The sequence below is a fragment of the Guillardia theta genome (genome assembly GCF_000315625.1).
Source record: "Guillardia theta CCMP2712 unplaced genomic scaffold GUITHscaffold_112, whole genome shotgun sequence".
NCBI lineage: Eukaryota > Cryptophyceae > Pyrenomonadales > Geminigeraceae > Guillardia > Guillardia theta.
In genome coordinates, this window is record NW_005434562.1 from 153,092 (window position 1) to 165,731 (window position 12,640).

Here is a 12,640-nt window from a genome sequence, read left to right on the forward strand (position 1 = left end):
CAGCTTGTTCTTTCCCCTGAAAAACTCGATATTGCGCCTCGCTCTGATAGTGGAGGAGGACGTTGAACATGTCTGATGATGCGGTGTGAGACAGAAGAGGGCGGAGGAGGGAGAGGAGGAGAGGAAGAGGAGAGTGGAGGGGGGAGGAGGTGAAGAGGGAGGGAGAGGAGGAGAGGAAGAGGAGGAAAGAGGAGGAAAGGAAGGAGGAGAGAGAGAGAGAAAGAGAAAGAGGAGGGGTGGTTAACGGGGGGAGAGGGGGGGACCTTCATCCATGCGGTCATCGCCGAGGCAGAGGATGAAGTCGACGCCTCCTCTATCGGTGATGTGACTCATCAGATGCTTCGTGATCGCCCCCTTGGTCACTCCCTCGTGTCGAACACGCACAAATGACTTCCCCATCACAACCTGCAGCCCTCGGTCAACCTCCTCCTCCTCCTCTCATCTCCTCCTCCTCCCCCGCTCATCTCCTCCTCCTCCTCCTCCTCCTCCTCCTCCTCCTGTTACTGTTCCATCCTACTCACCTCCCATCTCCACTTCATCCTCTTTTCTCCACTTCTTTACTTCCCCTCCCTCTCCTCAACTTCCCTCATCCCCCACCTCCTCCTCCACATGTCCCCTGCTCCTCCCTCTCTTCTTGTCCTTGTGTCTGTCTCTGTCTCCCGCTCTCGCAGTCTCTCGCTCCTCCCTTCTTCCTCCTCCTCCTCCTCCTCCTCCTAACCTCGACGGGCAGATGCGCCATAGTGTCCTCGAGATGGTTGAGGAGCTCTTTGCCTACCGAGATGTTGAGCCGAAAGATCGACTACAAGGCAAGGAAGCAGAACGCGAGCGAGGAGAGGAGAACGAGGGAAGAGAACAGTGGAGGGCGACGAGGAGGGAGAGGAGGAGAGGAGGAGGGCAGGAGTAGGGAGAAGGCGACAGAGAGAGACATAGGAGGCAAGGACGGAACAACGGAGAACGCGGGAGGAGAAACTTTGGGTAACCTTGAAGGGCTCCAAACTCAGGGTTGGTCGACCCGTAATGCCAAGTGATGGAGGCGACCTGTTGCTCGTCAACAGTCGACCAGCAACAAATACTGGGAGAAAGGGCAGAGAAAAACAGAAGAGGGAGGGAAGAGAGGCAAGAGAGGAAGGCGAGATAGGAGCTGCTGGAGTGAGGAGGGAGTGAGGGAGTGAGAAGGCTAGAGGAGGGAGTGAGGAAGTGAGGGAGTGAGGGAGTGAGGGAGGACGAAGAGAGGGGGCGGGTCCGCTACTTTGTCGCCTTCGATGAAGGTTCCTGTCGTCCTCTCCGCGTACGCCTCCATGACGTTCCTGCAGACCTGGAGATCGCCCCTACAGCGTCAGAGCATGTGTAATCTTCGACTTCACATCCGTCACCTCCTTCCAGTCTGCTCTGACCTGTTCAGGTAAGATTGATCAGATCCTCCTCCTCTACTCCTCCTCCTCTCCTCCTCCTCTCATCCTCTAATCTCTTCCTCCTCTCCTTGTCCTCCTCTCATCCTCCTCCTCCTCCTCCTTCTCACCTCCATCCGAACATCCCATCGCTGCAAAGGAGAGCCCGGCCACTTGTAGTAGTATCCGTCCTCTGCTGCCAGACCCATCTGCTCCCACGCCTGCCCTCAGAGTCATCGGTCGACCCCCTTCGCTCCTCCTCCTCTGCCCTCTCCTCCTGCTCTCCCTCTCTCCTCCCTCTCACCTTGGCATGTGCCGTCCCCAGCCACTTGAGCAAATTCTCTGGCGTCTCTGAGGAGAGGAGGAAGACCAGGTTTCCACTTTCCTGGACTGCAAGGAGATCACTCTAGAGCGCGGAGGAGGAGGAGCACTCAGGGAGGACGAGCGATGAGAGCTGGGGCAGAGCTGGACATGAAGCAGGGAAGGGCAGTGGAGTACCTAGTTGCTGGAGGGACCTGATGCATTGGTCCTTGGATACATCCCCCATCTCTTCCTGCGGGTCGAGTGAGGAAGACGGAGGAGAGGAGGAGGATCAAGTGAGAGGACGAGGGAGAGAGGCAGAATAGAGGTGCAGGAGGGGGAACCCATGGGGAGGGGAGAGGGAGAGGGAGAGGCAGAGGGAGAGGGACAGACGAGGACGGGAGGGCATGGAGCGGGGGCCATCTGCCCCTCTTGATCGGCTCTCAGCTGTTGTTTACCTTGGGGCGAATGAGCAAGTCGACGTCGATAAGGAGAAGCCTTGTCTTTGCCTCCGAGTATGCCATCAGCACCTGTAAGACAAGGACGAGCATCAGAGTCTCCTCCTCCTCCTCCTCCTCCTCTTCCTCCTCCTCCTCCTCCTCCTCCTCCTCCTCATTTCCACTCCTCCATCGACCATCCTCGACTTCTCCTTGACCTCTCCTCATCCTACCCTCCATCCTCTCCTCCTCTCACCTGATCCGCCTTCAGCACATTGCTCGAGATCTCCTTGTACGTGCTCTTCACGAGCCCGACGCGGCAGCTCGCCGCTCGTTTCACGTCCTCGCCGTTGAGGATCATGCTCTCTCGCACTCTCTTCATGTCCAACAGGATCGTCTCTGCCCATCTCTCCACCGTGTGAGTCTTGCACCAGTCCACCTGCTGCAGGTGGTAGTGCTGCCGCTCGTGCGGGGGCTGCCGAAGGCACTTGACGATGGCCTTGGCGAAGTCTTCGTCTCGGAAGGGATTCGTTCTCATGGCCCCGGGGATGACGCGGCTGCACGCGGCGAACTCTGAGACCACCAGCGAGCCCTTCTTCCCCCCGTACTCGTTGCAGAGCACAAACTCAAAGGGCACGAGGCTCAGGCCATGGCGCACCGACGCCATAACGAGCGCATCGCACTGCGCGAAGAGGGCACATCTCGGGCCGAAGGGCATCTTCTCAGTGAGCAGCATGAGGCTCCCCGGGTACTCCTTCTCGATCAGCTCGGCGGCTGCGTGCACCTGGTTGACGTACTCCTTGTGCATGAGCTCTCCCCTCGAGTCGTGGAGGGGGATGGCGACCTGGATGAGGAGGAGGTTCTTGCGGTACTCAGGGAACCCGTTGAGGATGTTGCGAAAGGCAGAGAGCTTGAGCGTGATGCCCGTGAGAGGCTCCAGGTCGTCGTACCCGCACAGGATGACCTGCTTCCCAGACTCCGCAAACTTCGCCTTCCAGTTCTCCAGCTCCTGCGACACCTGGGGTTCCTTGAGCCGCTCGCACAGAGTCGGAGCATCGATGCCGACGTGGCACGCCCGGATGTAGCAGTGGTGTCCGTTGAAGACCAGGAGCATCAACCCGCCGCGGGTGGGTCTATGCTCGATACCCAACAAGGTGGAGCAGCAGGAGAGGAAGTGTCGAGTGTAGTTGTAGTCGTGGAACTGGATGAAGTTGGAGTTCAGCAGGGAGTTGAGGATCTGTTTCCTGATCGGCAGGGTGCGGAAGATTTCAGAGGAGGGGAAGGGGGTGTTGAAGAAAAAGCAGACGTTGGCAGTGCGAGCTCGAGAGCCAATGAGCGTAGGGGCCATGAGAAGCTCGAGGTCAAACACGAAGACGATGTCTCCATCGTTGAAGTTCTGCACCACGGGAGTGACGTAGCGCAGGTTCACCGCGTTGTACAGCTGCCACTTCGCTCCGGCTGAGAAAGCACAGCACATGTCTCGATTTGTCGGATGGAAGAAATGGAAGACAGGCTTCAGGATATCATGGCAGAAATCTTCGAACTCTGATGCCATGTCTCGCGGAAGGAAGACTGGGATACACTGAAACTTCTCTGCAAGCTCCTTCTCCACTTGCTCCTGATCCTCCTCGCTCACCTCGATGCCCAGTCCCCCCACATACCACACGTTGCAACGAGACCGAAGATCGCGAAGGTTCTCAATGACGTATGTCGCATGCCTGCTCATGGATCGCATGACCTTTGTGTTGTCCATCTCTCGCAGCTTGCTGTCGGACAGCTGAGACAACCATTCAAAAGAGTACTTCCCTGTGACTGGGTCTCTGTGCGTGCTGAGAGGCAGGCGATATGTGATGATGTAGATCGTGTCGCTCTTGTCCAGGTTCGCCTGAAGTTCCAAGAAATGCTTTCCGAGATCTTTCTTTCCCTTTTCAAGAGATTGCTTTTTCTTGTTCAACAATCTTGCTCGCTCAGAGTTGAATCTGCCGTCGTCAAGCACCACTGAAGTTCCCTCCGGTGTTATCATTCGATTCTCTATGTCATTCTCCCAAGTCACGGTGCCATCCTGCTTGATGATCGAATACTTGTACTCGATGGTCTGACCTGTTGGCAAGTCCACAATCGCTGACCACATCGGATATCTGTGATTGTCTGTCGATAGCACAACTCCGTTCCTTGGCTCCCATGAGCCGAGCTCTAGGCTTGACCCAGTAACGACTACAAGATCTCCAACCTCGGTGTTTGCCGTCACCTGGAATTCCACATTCGTCACAACTCTTCCTGAGCCGCTTGACAGCTTCAGCATCTGCGAATCAGGCCCTTGCTTGAACTCGTTCAAAATCTGCTCCCTGCTCGACGGTCGCGACAGCCTAGCCTTGGGGGTCGCGGAGACAGGAGGCCTGGACAGGTCATTCGCGCTTCCTCCAGGGTTCCCAGTGAAGGACTGGATGCTCGACTGACTGTTTGTCCTGGAGGACAGCGTGCCCCCACTGGGGATGGTTGGGAGACCCCCGCTGCTGGGGTTGCTGTTGAGAGTTTTCTCGTGCGAAGAGTTTCTCTTCAATGTTCTGTCCATCTTCAAACTTTTGGATAACTCGGAAGCTCAATCAAGATTTGTGTCAGGTGATCCGAGTTGCCTCAGTGCCTTGGATGGCATGCGAACTCTCGTGACCTGACAAGAACCGTCAACAAGACGAGGAGACAGACACCTCCACGATCCCTAGCGCATTTGACACCACAACGCAGACACCACAACGGATGGAGCTACATTCAGACAGAACCAGAACAAATGGAGCAGAGATGGACCTGAGTCGGGGTTAAGGAAACGACAACGGATCCTGTAACGCAGGAGAACGAGCAGACCAGGAACGGAGGGGGAAGGAACAGGAAGAGGGATGCAACAATTAAGGTCTGGTCTCATGGTGCTGCATACGGATGCGAGGAAACGGGTTGTGTAGAAGCGGTGGAAGCACAGTTTGTATGGAGCGGAGGCAGGGAGCGAGAGGGAGATCAATACAAAGGAACAAGAAAAGGAGGGATGGGGCAGGGGGAGGGAGGAGACGGAGCGGAGAACGAAGAGATCATGGGATACGAGAGAGGTAGTCAAGTGAAGAAGACGCATGATGAGAATTATAACACGGAGCAAGCAAGCATGTACGGCGGAGCAAGCAAGCAAACGAATACGGGGTCGACGCCCTCGGGAGGCCATGAGGAGAGAAGATCGGGGAGTTGAGGTGGGGGGCGATGCGAGCGGAAGAGAATGGTATAGGCAGAGGGGAATAGTGGCTTTCGAGAGAAGTGAATCTCGCTGAAGAAGTAGGTGTTGGGATGATCATTCCAGGTTGAGGTGCCGAAGTCAAGAGGGGTATATGAAAAGCACAAGAGAGGAGTTCAGACAATCAGAGGAAGAGAGAGAGAGGAGGGGAAGGAAGTGGAGACGGGGAGGAGAGGAGAAGAGAGAGGAGGGGGGGAGGAGAGCGGGAGGAGAGGAAGAGGAAGTCGCAGAATTTGTCGCCCCGCATGCCGCCGGCAATGAGAAGTGGGAGCAATGAACCAAAGGGGGGGTCCTTGAAAGCAGAAACGAAGGGTGGTATCAGAAAGTAGGGGGTAGTCTAAAGCAGAATTTTTGGTAGAATGGAGGGGTGATGTTTGATTGACAGGGGGTTGGCTCCTTTCAGCAAGAGGGGGTACTTGTGAGATCGGGGGTTGTTTCTCACTGAGAAGGACGGGTGATCTCGAGGTACCTCGCATTTAGATGTAGAAGAAAGGGGTGGGTTATATTCCAGTAAAATAGGAGGGTGGTTTACCGATATTTCTGGGGTCCTCGAAACGCTATGGTGGGTAGGGGTGATGGAGCATGAAGGGTAGTAGTGGACAAGTGGTCGCTAGAGACAAAAGAGGGTGGGGGTGATTCTGGAGATTGTGTGGAAGATGAGGGGGTACATGAAGCTAAATGAATTGGTAGGGGTACTCCAAGATATACAGTGGGGTAGTAGATATCTGACACTTTCCGATTTCAATCGAATTCATTTGGGCCGGCCCGGGCCCGCACATTCACGTTTCACTCAGTCACTCAGCCTGCCCGGCCACAATGTTGAATCAGTACTCGAAGCTCTGCGTATCTACACCACGCAGTATCCTCGAGCCGATTGGGATAGGTACCTCCCCATCCTGGAGACTCACCTAAACTCAGCTGTTCGCCGCCCCATCGGTGCCAGCCCTTTCGAAGTACGGTAATGGCGAATCATGCGGCTCGTTCGGCTCGTTCGGCCGCTGGCCCGCCAGTCGCGGGAGCGAGACTGAGAACTTGAACTCGGAACTCGGATTGAGCCGATGAGCTTTTTCAGGTCGGCAGGAGGTCAACAAGGAAACTGCCGAAGTATCGCTGGTTGTCTCTGCCCACCTGCACAAACTGCCAGTCAAAAGGATAGAGCCGAAACTTTCACCGTTCCTTCGTTACCGTGTAAAGCGGGATAATGGCCTCTCTGGAGCCCCGAACATGCTGCGACCTCTCTAACATATCCTGAAAAGTTACGCATCTCAGTCAGGCTTATCGGATCACCAACAAGACCCCCCTGCTCCCTTGAACTACTAAGTGGTTTCTAACTTCATCCCCATGTTACCCCTGTTCCCCCTCAGGCAATACCACTTCATTCTATTCCTGTTTGTTGTTCCCTACCTGGACCACACTCTCAAGAGTGCCTCCTTTGGTGTGAGATGAATGCTTATGACGGCCAACGCGATCGTCCATCCCTCCGACTCCTGCCACTACGACAAGGCGAGCAACTGCTCCTGGTTTCCGGTACTGGACATGCCAACAGGATCATGGAAGAGGATGTGTTCGGAGCTGGAGGTCACCTGGGCGATGCATGGATCGACTGCCAACTCAGCCGCCCACTGAGCAGAAAAAATGAACAATCGCTCGAAAGGTAATTGCCGGGCCAGACCTGGGGGAACCCTCGAAATGAAACATAGTCGGTTCCGTTCAAGGTCTTGCCAGACTGAACAGCTCCCACCAGGCTGCGAGTGGCCGCTCCTGCTTGTTGGCAACGCTAGTGCAATGAGACTGGACGGTGAGATTGAAGTCGAGCGAGACGTACCTGGAACGATACTGAAGGATGCACCAGATCGTTGCAGAAGTAGCTTCCGACTGGCCTTGGTCGTCCAAGTCTGCTGAGGGTTGAAGACGCCTGGAGGCCAAGAGTCATCACTGCCGTCTCCTCGAACAATGATCTGACAGATGTCAACGACGGGCTGTACGTCGGTGCCGCCATGGCCTTGGAGATCCACGTGCTCTTTGTGCGGGGCTTGTCATTGTGTATTCCTTCCTCGTCGTTGAGCTGCAGGTCTTGAGTTCTTGCGCTCAGAACGTCTGCATGCTCCCAAGACTCGTGAGGCCCGCGGGGGTCGGCGCTCTGAAGCTCAACACTGGAGTCCGGCTGATTACAGGAATGCTCCTCTTGATACACTTCATCGAAATCCTCCGGCTCGTAGAATTGAGACTCGTAAGCATCAAGCAGCCTCGCAGAGCACAGTATAACTTTTGGTTGCGGCGGTCTGACCCTATGTGGATATTAGGCCATGAGTGTGCGTTGTCGATGAAAGCTCACTTGATCGGTTTACCGAGAATCTGCCCTCCCTAGGAGTCTGTCAGACAAGAAGGTGGCCCAGTCGAAAGCAACCTTCATATCTTCAAAAGCACTCTTTGCGCTTGACTCATCAAGAAAATTCACAAAAGCCAGGGCATTGTAGAGTCCTTCCTAAGGCGATATTAGAAAGCGAGGCTGGAAGGGTAAAGTTGACCCCGACCCCTCGTAACAACAATCTCTGTGGCATGCAGACCATCAAAAACAGACCTTCTGTTGGTTTTGAACTGCTATCGACGCTATCATTCCAAACTGCTCAAACACATCCCACAGCTCCTAAAGGACACTTGAGTCAGCCACGCTTGAGAATGGACCAAGCTTTCCTACTTGTTTTGTCACCAGAGGAGGTAAACTTCCTACCCACAGCACCCAACACTCGTGAGGAACCTCTTCATCGTAGTCTTGATACTCATAGTATTCATCCTCGATGGAAATTGGCTGCTCTGTCCTTTCATCGTCCTGTGAACCATTCGCTTGCTCCTGTACTGGTACATCCCAATTGCCAGCGACCTGTTCGGACATGCCGTCAAGGAGCTGAGGATTCTTCAAGGCTCAAAGCTCCTTGCCTCTGATGCAGCTGCAAATTCCACAGGGAGTGTGCTCTCGTCGGCATTTGTATCCACAAAGGCACTGTGGTCACTGCGCCCTCCGCAATCGTCATCTTGTGCCTAACAATGCCCTCAGGTACAAAACAGCAGAAGAAATCAGAGCATAGACTCACTTCGACCGAATGAGAAGTTCTGGGCACTACATCCACTTTTCCCGCCAACTGCAACAAGGTTCAATTCAACTTCTCATGTTCCCATGTGAGCACACGTCGGTATTCTTGTCCTCTTCAACCATCCCTGCACACAGCGCAGGTGACGTAGTTGTCGGTTGGACTTCACTCGGCGGGGCATTCTTCGAATTCTATCCCATTCTGTCAGAGGCAAGGGCCTAGTAGAGGCCTATCAGCAGCGTACGATCCATTCATCGATGATCCTTTCAGCTGCCTTCTCGATCTTATGGACATCTATCAGGAGAACTCAGGAGGGATGGCAGGGTCCGTTGGAGGACCTTCACTGCACGAGGATTCCAGAACCTGAATGCCCAACATCAACGCACCGGACGGGATGTCAAAGGAAAAGTCACTTACTCCTCGAACGACCAGCAGTTGTTCTTCTCGGGACCCCCCTTCCTGCAGTAGCGAACAAGATCAGTGCGAGGACACTTTGGTTGGGGCGCGACCTCCTCGGACATGATGATAGATGTGATGGAGATGCAGCTGACTATGGGCATGGATATGGACATGAATAAATCGAATAGATGGATAGACGGATGGATATGACCAAGATGATGAAATTGATAGAAACGATTGTATTTATGGTGATGAGGTATACGATCGAGCTTGGCCATGATTCTCATATCGTGAAATTTGTGATAGAAGAAGTTAAGACAAGTCTCTCACATCTAAGATTGCATGTATGTAAGGCGCCATGACCGATTCGTCGCACTCCTCCAGCTCCATCCACGCCATTGCGTCTGCCCCCAGATCCTGTCGTAAGCCTTGCCTTGAGGTGGACTCGGAGAAATACCTTTTTGATTTTCAAAATTATTGCCCCCACATTTCAAAATTAAAAAGTAAACTTGAACTCTCAACAATTCGTCATTCACCCCCCTTTTCTCTGGTAGCAACACCCGGTCCTCAGAAATCTCCAAATTTATTCAATATGAACAACCCACCCCCAAACTTCCCGCGCTTTCCCCTAATACAAGCGGGTCACCCCCATCACCCCGTATATTATAGTGACCTGAACCCCAACTCTCAACCACACTACCCCTCTATTTACTGTTAAAAGTACCCCTATAAAATCTACAAGACATCTACCCCACCACCAAGTGTGACTCATATTCTACATGATCTTGACTACACACCACCCTACCCACGAGCTAATCAAAGGCAACCCCTACCCACTGATGAAAACGAAGTTTGGGTTAGTGCTACACCACACCCCTGGAAATACACCGTCCTTCCTAATATGACCCCAAGTATACAGATATATTACCCCCACTTAAGACTATGCTGTGATCTACCCCACCACTACAAGAAGCTAAAATTTACACAACCCCTCCTTTCAGTTCTACTACCCCGTGCTAGTCAACGTTCTTCGTTGCGGCCGAAACTTTGCGAGTGATAACTTTTATATTATATATAATGTTTTATATCATTGATCCGTACAAATTGTTTTCTTCCGTTGCGACAAATCTTTTATTTTTAGCATCATTATGTCAATTATGCTCTTCATACTCCAAGACTTGTGCAGTATATATATGAATATTTGTACCAAAATACATTGAAGGCAATCTCGTGCTACCGGATTTCCTTTTAAAGATTTTTAAAAAATGTTTTACTGGCACTTGTAGAATACTTTTAGGAGGATGCCTCTCTTTATTAAGGAAGGCCGCGTGCCATGTCCGCTGACCACAGTATGGACATGCATGCTAGCCCTTTGGAGGAGGAGGAGGACAAGATCTGATCGCCTGCACTCCATCCTCTTCACATCAGTTACATCCGTATACCTTCCTCTTGCCGGACAGGTTCCTTCTTGCCCTTGACTGTTGTCGTTGGTGCTTTGTTCGAAGTTCTTTGGGATATTCAAATGTTAAAACTTCTTTTGGCAAGATCTGCCATGATTCTGTTTGCTATGAATGTCGGGCTCACCAACTTTGTTGTGCCATCTCTCGGTTTTGTGCATAGCTTGCCGTCATTTCGTTTGAGCGCGACGGCAACAAACTACGAGAAGGAGCATGTGAAGAATGTCGGCGCGATCGTATCAACACATAAAAAGCTCAAGCACTCGCCATATGTTGTTGAAGGCGCCAGAGATGCGATCTTTAGTTTCGACTTCGAGAGCGCGGCCGAGATACCTGAGACTTTCCTGGGGCAGGAGATTCAGCGGTACTCGCCCATGGACCTCTTTCACGAGCTCTGTCTTGAGTCAAGGAAGTATGACCACAACAAGCTCCTGATTGGAGAGATGAAGAAGCACATCCTCTACAGAAACAGTCTGGCGGAATCTATCGCCAGTGTGCTGGCATCGAAGCTTGCTACTAAGGAGATAGACGAGGACCATCTCTTCGAGACCTTGCATGCCACTTTGACGGAAAATCCTCAGATCGTGTCAGACTCCATCCAGGACTTATTGTGGATCCGAGACATCGACCCTGCAGCCACCAGCTTCATCCAGCCGTTCTTGTACTACAAGGGATTCCATGCAGTGATCGTCCAGAGGATCGGACATCGTTTGTGGGTGACAGGAGATGAAGAGATGCGGATGATTGCTCTGATGCTTCAGAGCCGCGCCAGTGAGAAGTTCTCGGTGGATGCCCATCCTGGAGCGAAGCTGAGCCACGCTATCATGATCGATCATGCGTCAGGGGTGGTGATAGGCGAGACGGCGTCCATCGGGCATCACTGCTACATCCTTCATGGAGTGACGCTGGGGGCAACCGGCAAGGCTGGGGTGTTTGATCGTCATCCAAAAGTAGGGAATCGCGTCAAGATTGGAGCTGGCGCGATGATCCTGGGAAACATTCCCGTTTCGGATGATGTTGTGGTTGGCGCAGGAGCGATTGTAACTATTCCTGTTGGACAGGTGATAAGATTGCATGTTGTCTCCTGTGTAAGCCTGTACTGACTAGATGAACAGGGAGAGACGGTTGTGGGAATTAATCGTGTTCTAGACGCAAATCAGCGCAAGACAGCCAACGATGCGCTGCAGGACATGAACACCTGGATGTTCACGATCTAGAAGGGCATGTGGCTTCGCACTCTTGTACATAGAATGTAACTGATAACAAACATCTGATCTGGTGCGGAACTCCGTCTGTTTACTCATTGTTTCCTGTCAAGCTTTGTCGTCACGACAAACTGTCAAGCTTTCCATCAAGAGAGTTTGATGGACTTTCTGCTGTGTTGTACCTTGACGTTGGGTATAACGATCAACATCCTTGCATGGCGTTTGGCACTCAAACATCAACTCCACCCGCTCTCATGCACGATTGTTCGATAACACTTCAAAGTAAAAGATGTCAGATATGTTTCACAATCTCCATTGAGTCTGGCACAATCAGCACTCGAGTTTGTTTGTTAGAGCTTTCGAAGGGTTATCGAATATTGCCCTTGTTCACACACCCTTGCAGGAGGTATAAGTTGGCTGTTAGACCTGTTCCTCCTAGCCCTGCACATCAACCAGCTCTCTCTTGTTAGGAGCGTCTGAGGGCATGACGGGAGTAGAGGAGGCTTCCGTGAGGAAGGGAAGGAAGGGAAGGACCTGACAGGCTCAACAGAAGGGAGCGGGGGGGATCTGCATGGCTTCACCTACGATGAGATGCGGTAGGATGCGGGAGGAGGGGCAGGAGGAGAGGAGATGCTATCAGCAAGTAGGGCAGAGGTTCATTTATTTGACTGACACTTTGCCGGATGTCAAAAAGTGCAAGACAGCCAACACGGCATGACCACCTGGATGGTCACAATCTAGAAAGCATGTTGAATTGTACTCTTGTACATGCAATGTAACTGATAGCAAACATCTGATTTCCCTCGTCCTCGTCCTCGTCCTCGTCCTCTCTTGCACTCGCCCGCTCCTCTTCCTCCACTGAGCTTCACCACGGCAGCTTCTCCCTGTCGTAGGCGAAGAAACTTCCAGTTTCGGCCTGATCGAAAAAGTTGCACGTCAGACAAACTAGAGAAGGAGAGGGAGAGGGAGAGGGAGAGGGAGAGGGAGAGGGAGAGGGAGAGGGAGAGGGAGAGGGAGAGGGAGAGGGAGAGGGAGAGGGAGAGGGAGAGGGGAGAGGGAGAGGGAGAGGGAGAGGGAGAGGAGGAGGAGGAGGG

General features: G+C 52.8%; 3 protein-coding genes across 3 annotated transcripts; 1 reads left to right on the forward strand and 2 right to left on the reverse strand.

Moving 5' to 3' along the window:
• Window positions 1–240: 240 nt before the first annotated feature.
• Window positions 241–4,697, reverse strand: GUITHDRAFT_145880 (hypothetical protein; the record flags this gene model as incomplete). Its single annotated transcript, XM_005823236.1, has 10 exons — window positions 241–405; window positions 719–771; window positions 981–1,038; window positions 1,250–1,315; window positions 1,374–1,394; window positions 1,520–1,609; window positions 1,693–1,778; window positions 1,887–1,941; window positions 2,147–2,218; window positions 2,382–4,697. 10 exons carry the CDS (start codon window positions 4,695–4,697, stop codon window positions 241–243), a joined length of 2,982 nt encoding a protein of 993 aa, XP_005823293.1.
• A 1,613-nt stretch (window positions 4,698–6,310) lies between these two features.
• On the reverse strand, window positions 6,311–9,045 carry GUITHDRAFT_117544 (hypothetical protein; the record flags this gene model as incomplete). Its single annotated transcript, XM_005823237.1, has 14 exons — window positions 6,311–6,524; window positions 6,568–6,644; window positions 6,980–7,018; window positions 7,069–7,173; window positions 7,222–7,684; window positions 7,732–7,760; window positions 7,804–7,881; window positions 7,978–8,043; window positions 8,137–8,277; window positions 8,489–8,536; window positions 8,584–8,676; window positions 8,730–8,768; window positions 8,824–8,848; window positions 8,903–9,045. The coding sequence occupies 14 exons, from the start codon at window positions 9,043–9,045 to the stop codon at window positions 6,311–6,313; spliced, it is 1,560 nt and encodes a 519-aa protein (XP_005823294.1).
• A 1,739-nt stretch (window positions 9,046–10,784) lies between these two features.
• GUITHDRAFT_78986 (hypothetical protein) lies at window positions 10,785–11,558 on the forward strand (the record flags this gene model as incomplete). Its single annotated transcript, XM_005823238.1, has 2 exons — window positions 10,785–11,402; window positions 11,457–11,558. 2 exons carry the CDS (start codon window positions 10,785–10,787, stop codon window positions 11,556–11,558), a joined length of 720 nt encoding a protein of 239 aa, XP_005823295.1.
• Window positions 11,559–12,640: the final 1,082 nt, after the last annotated feature.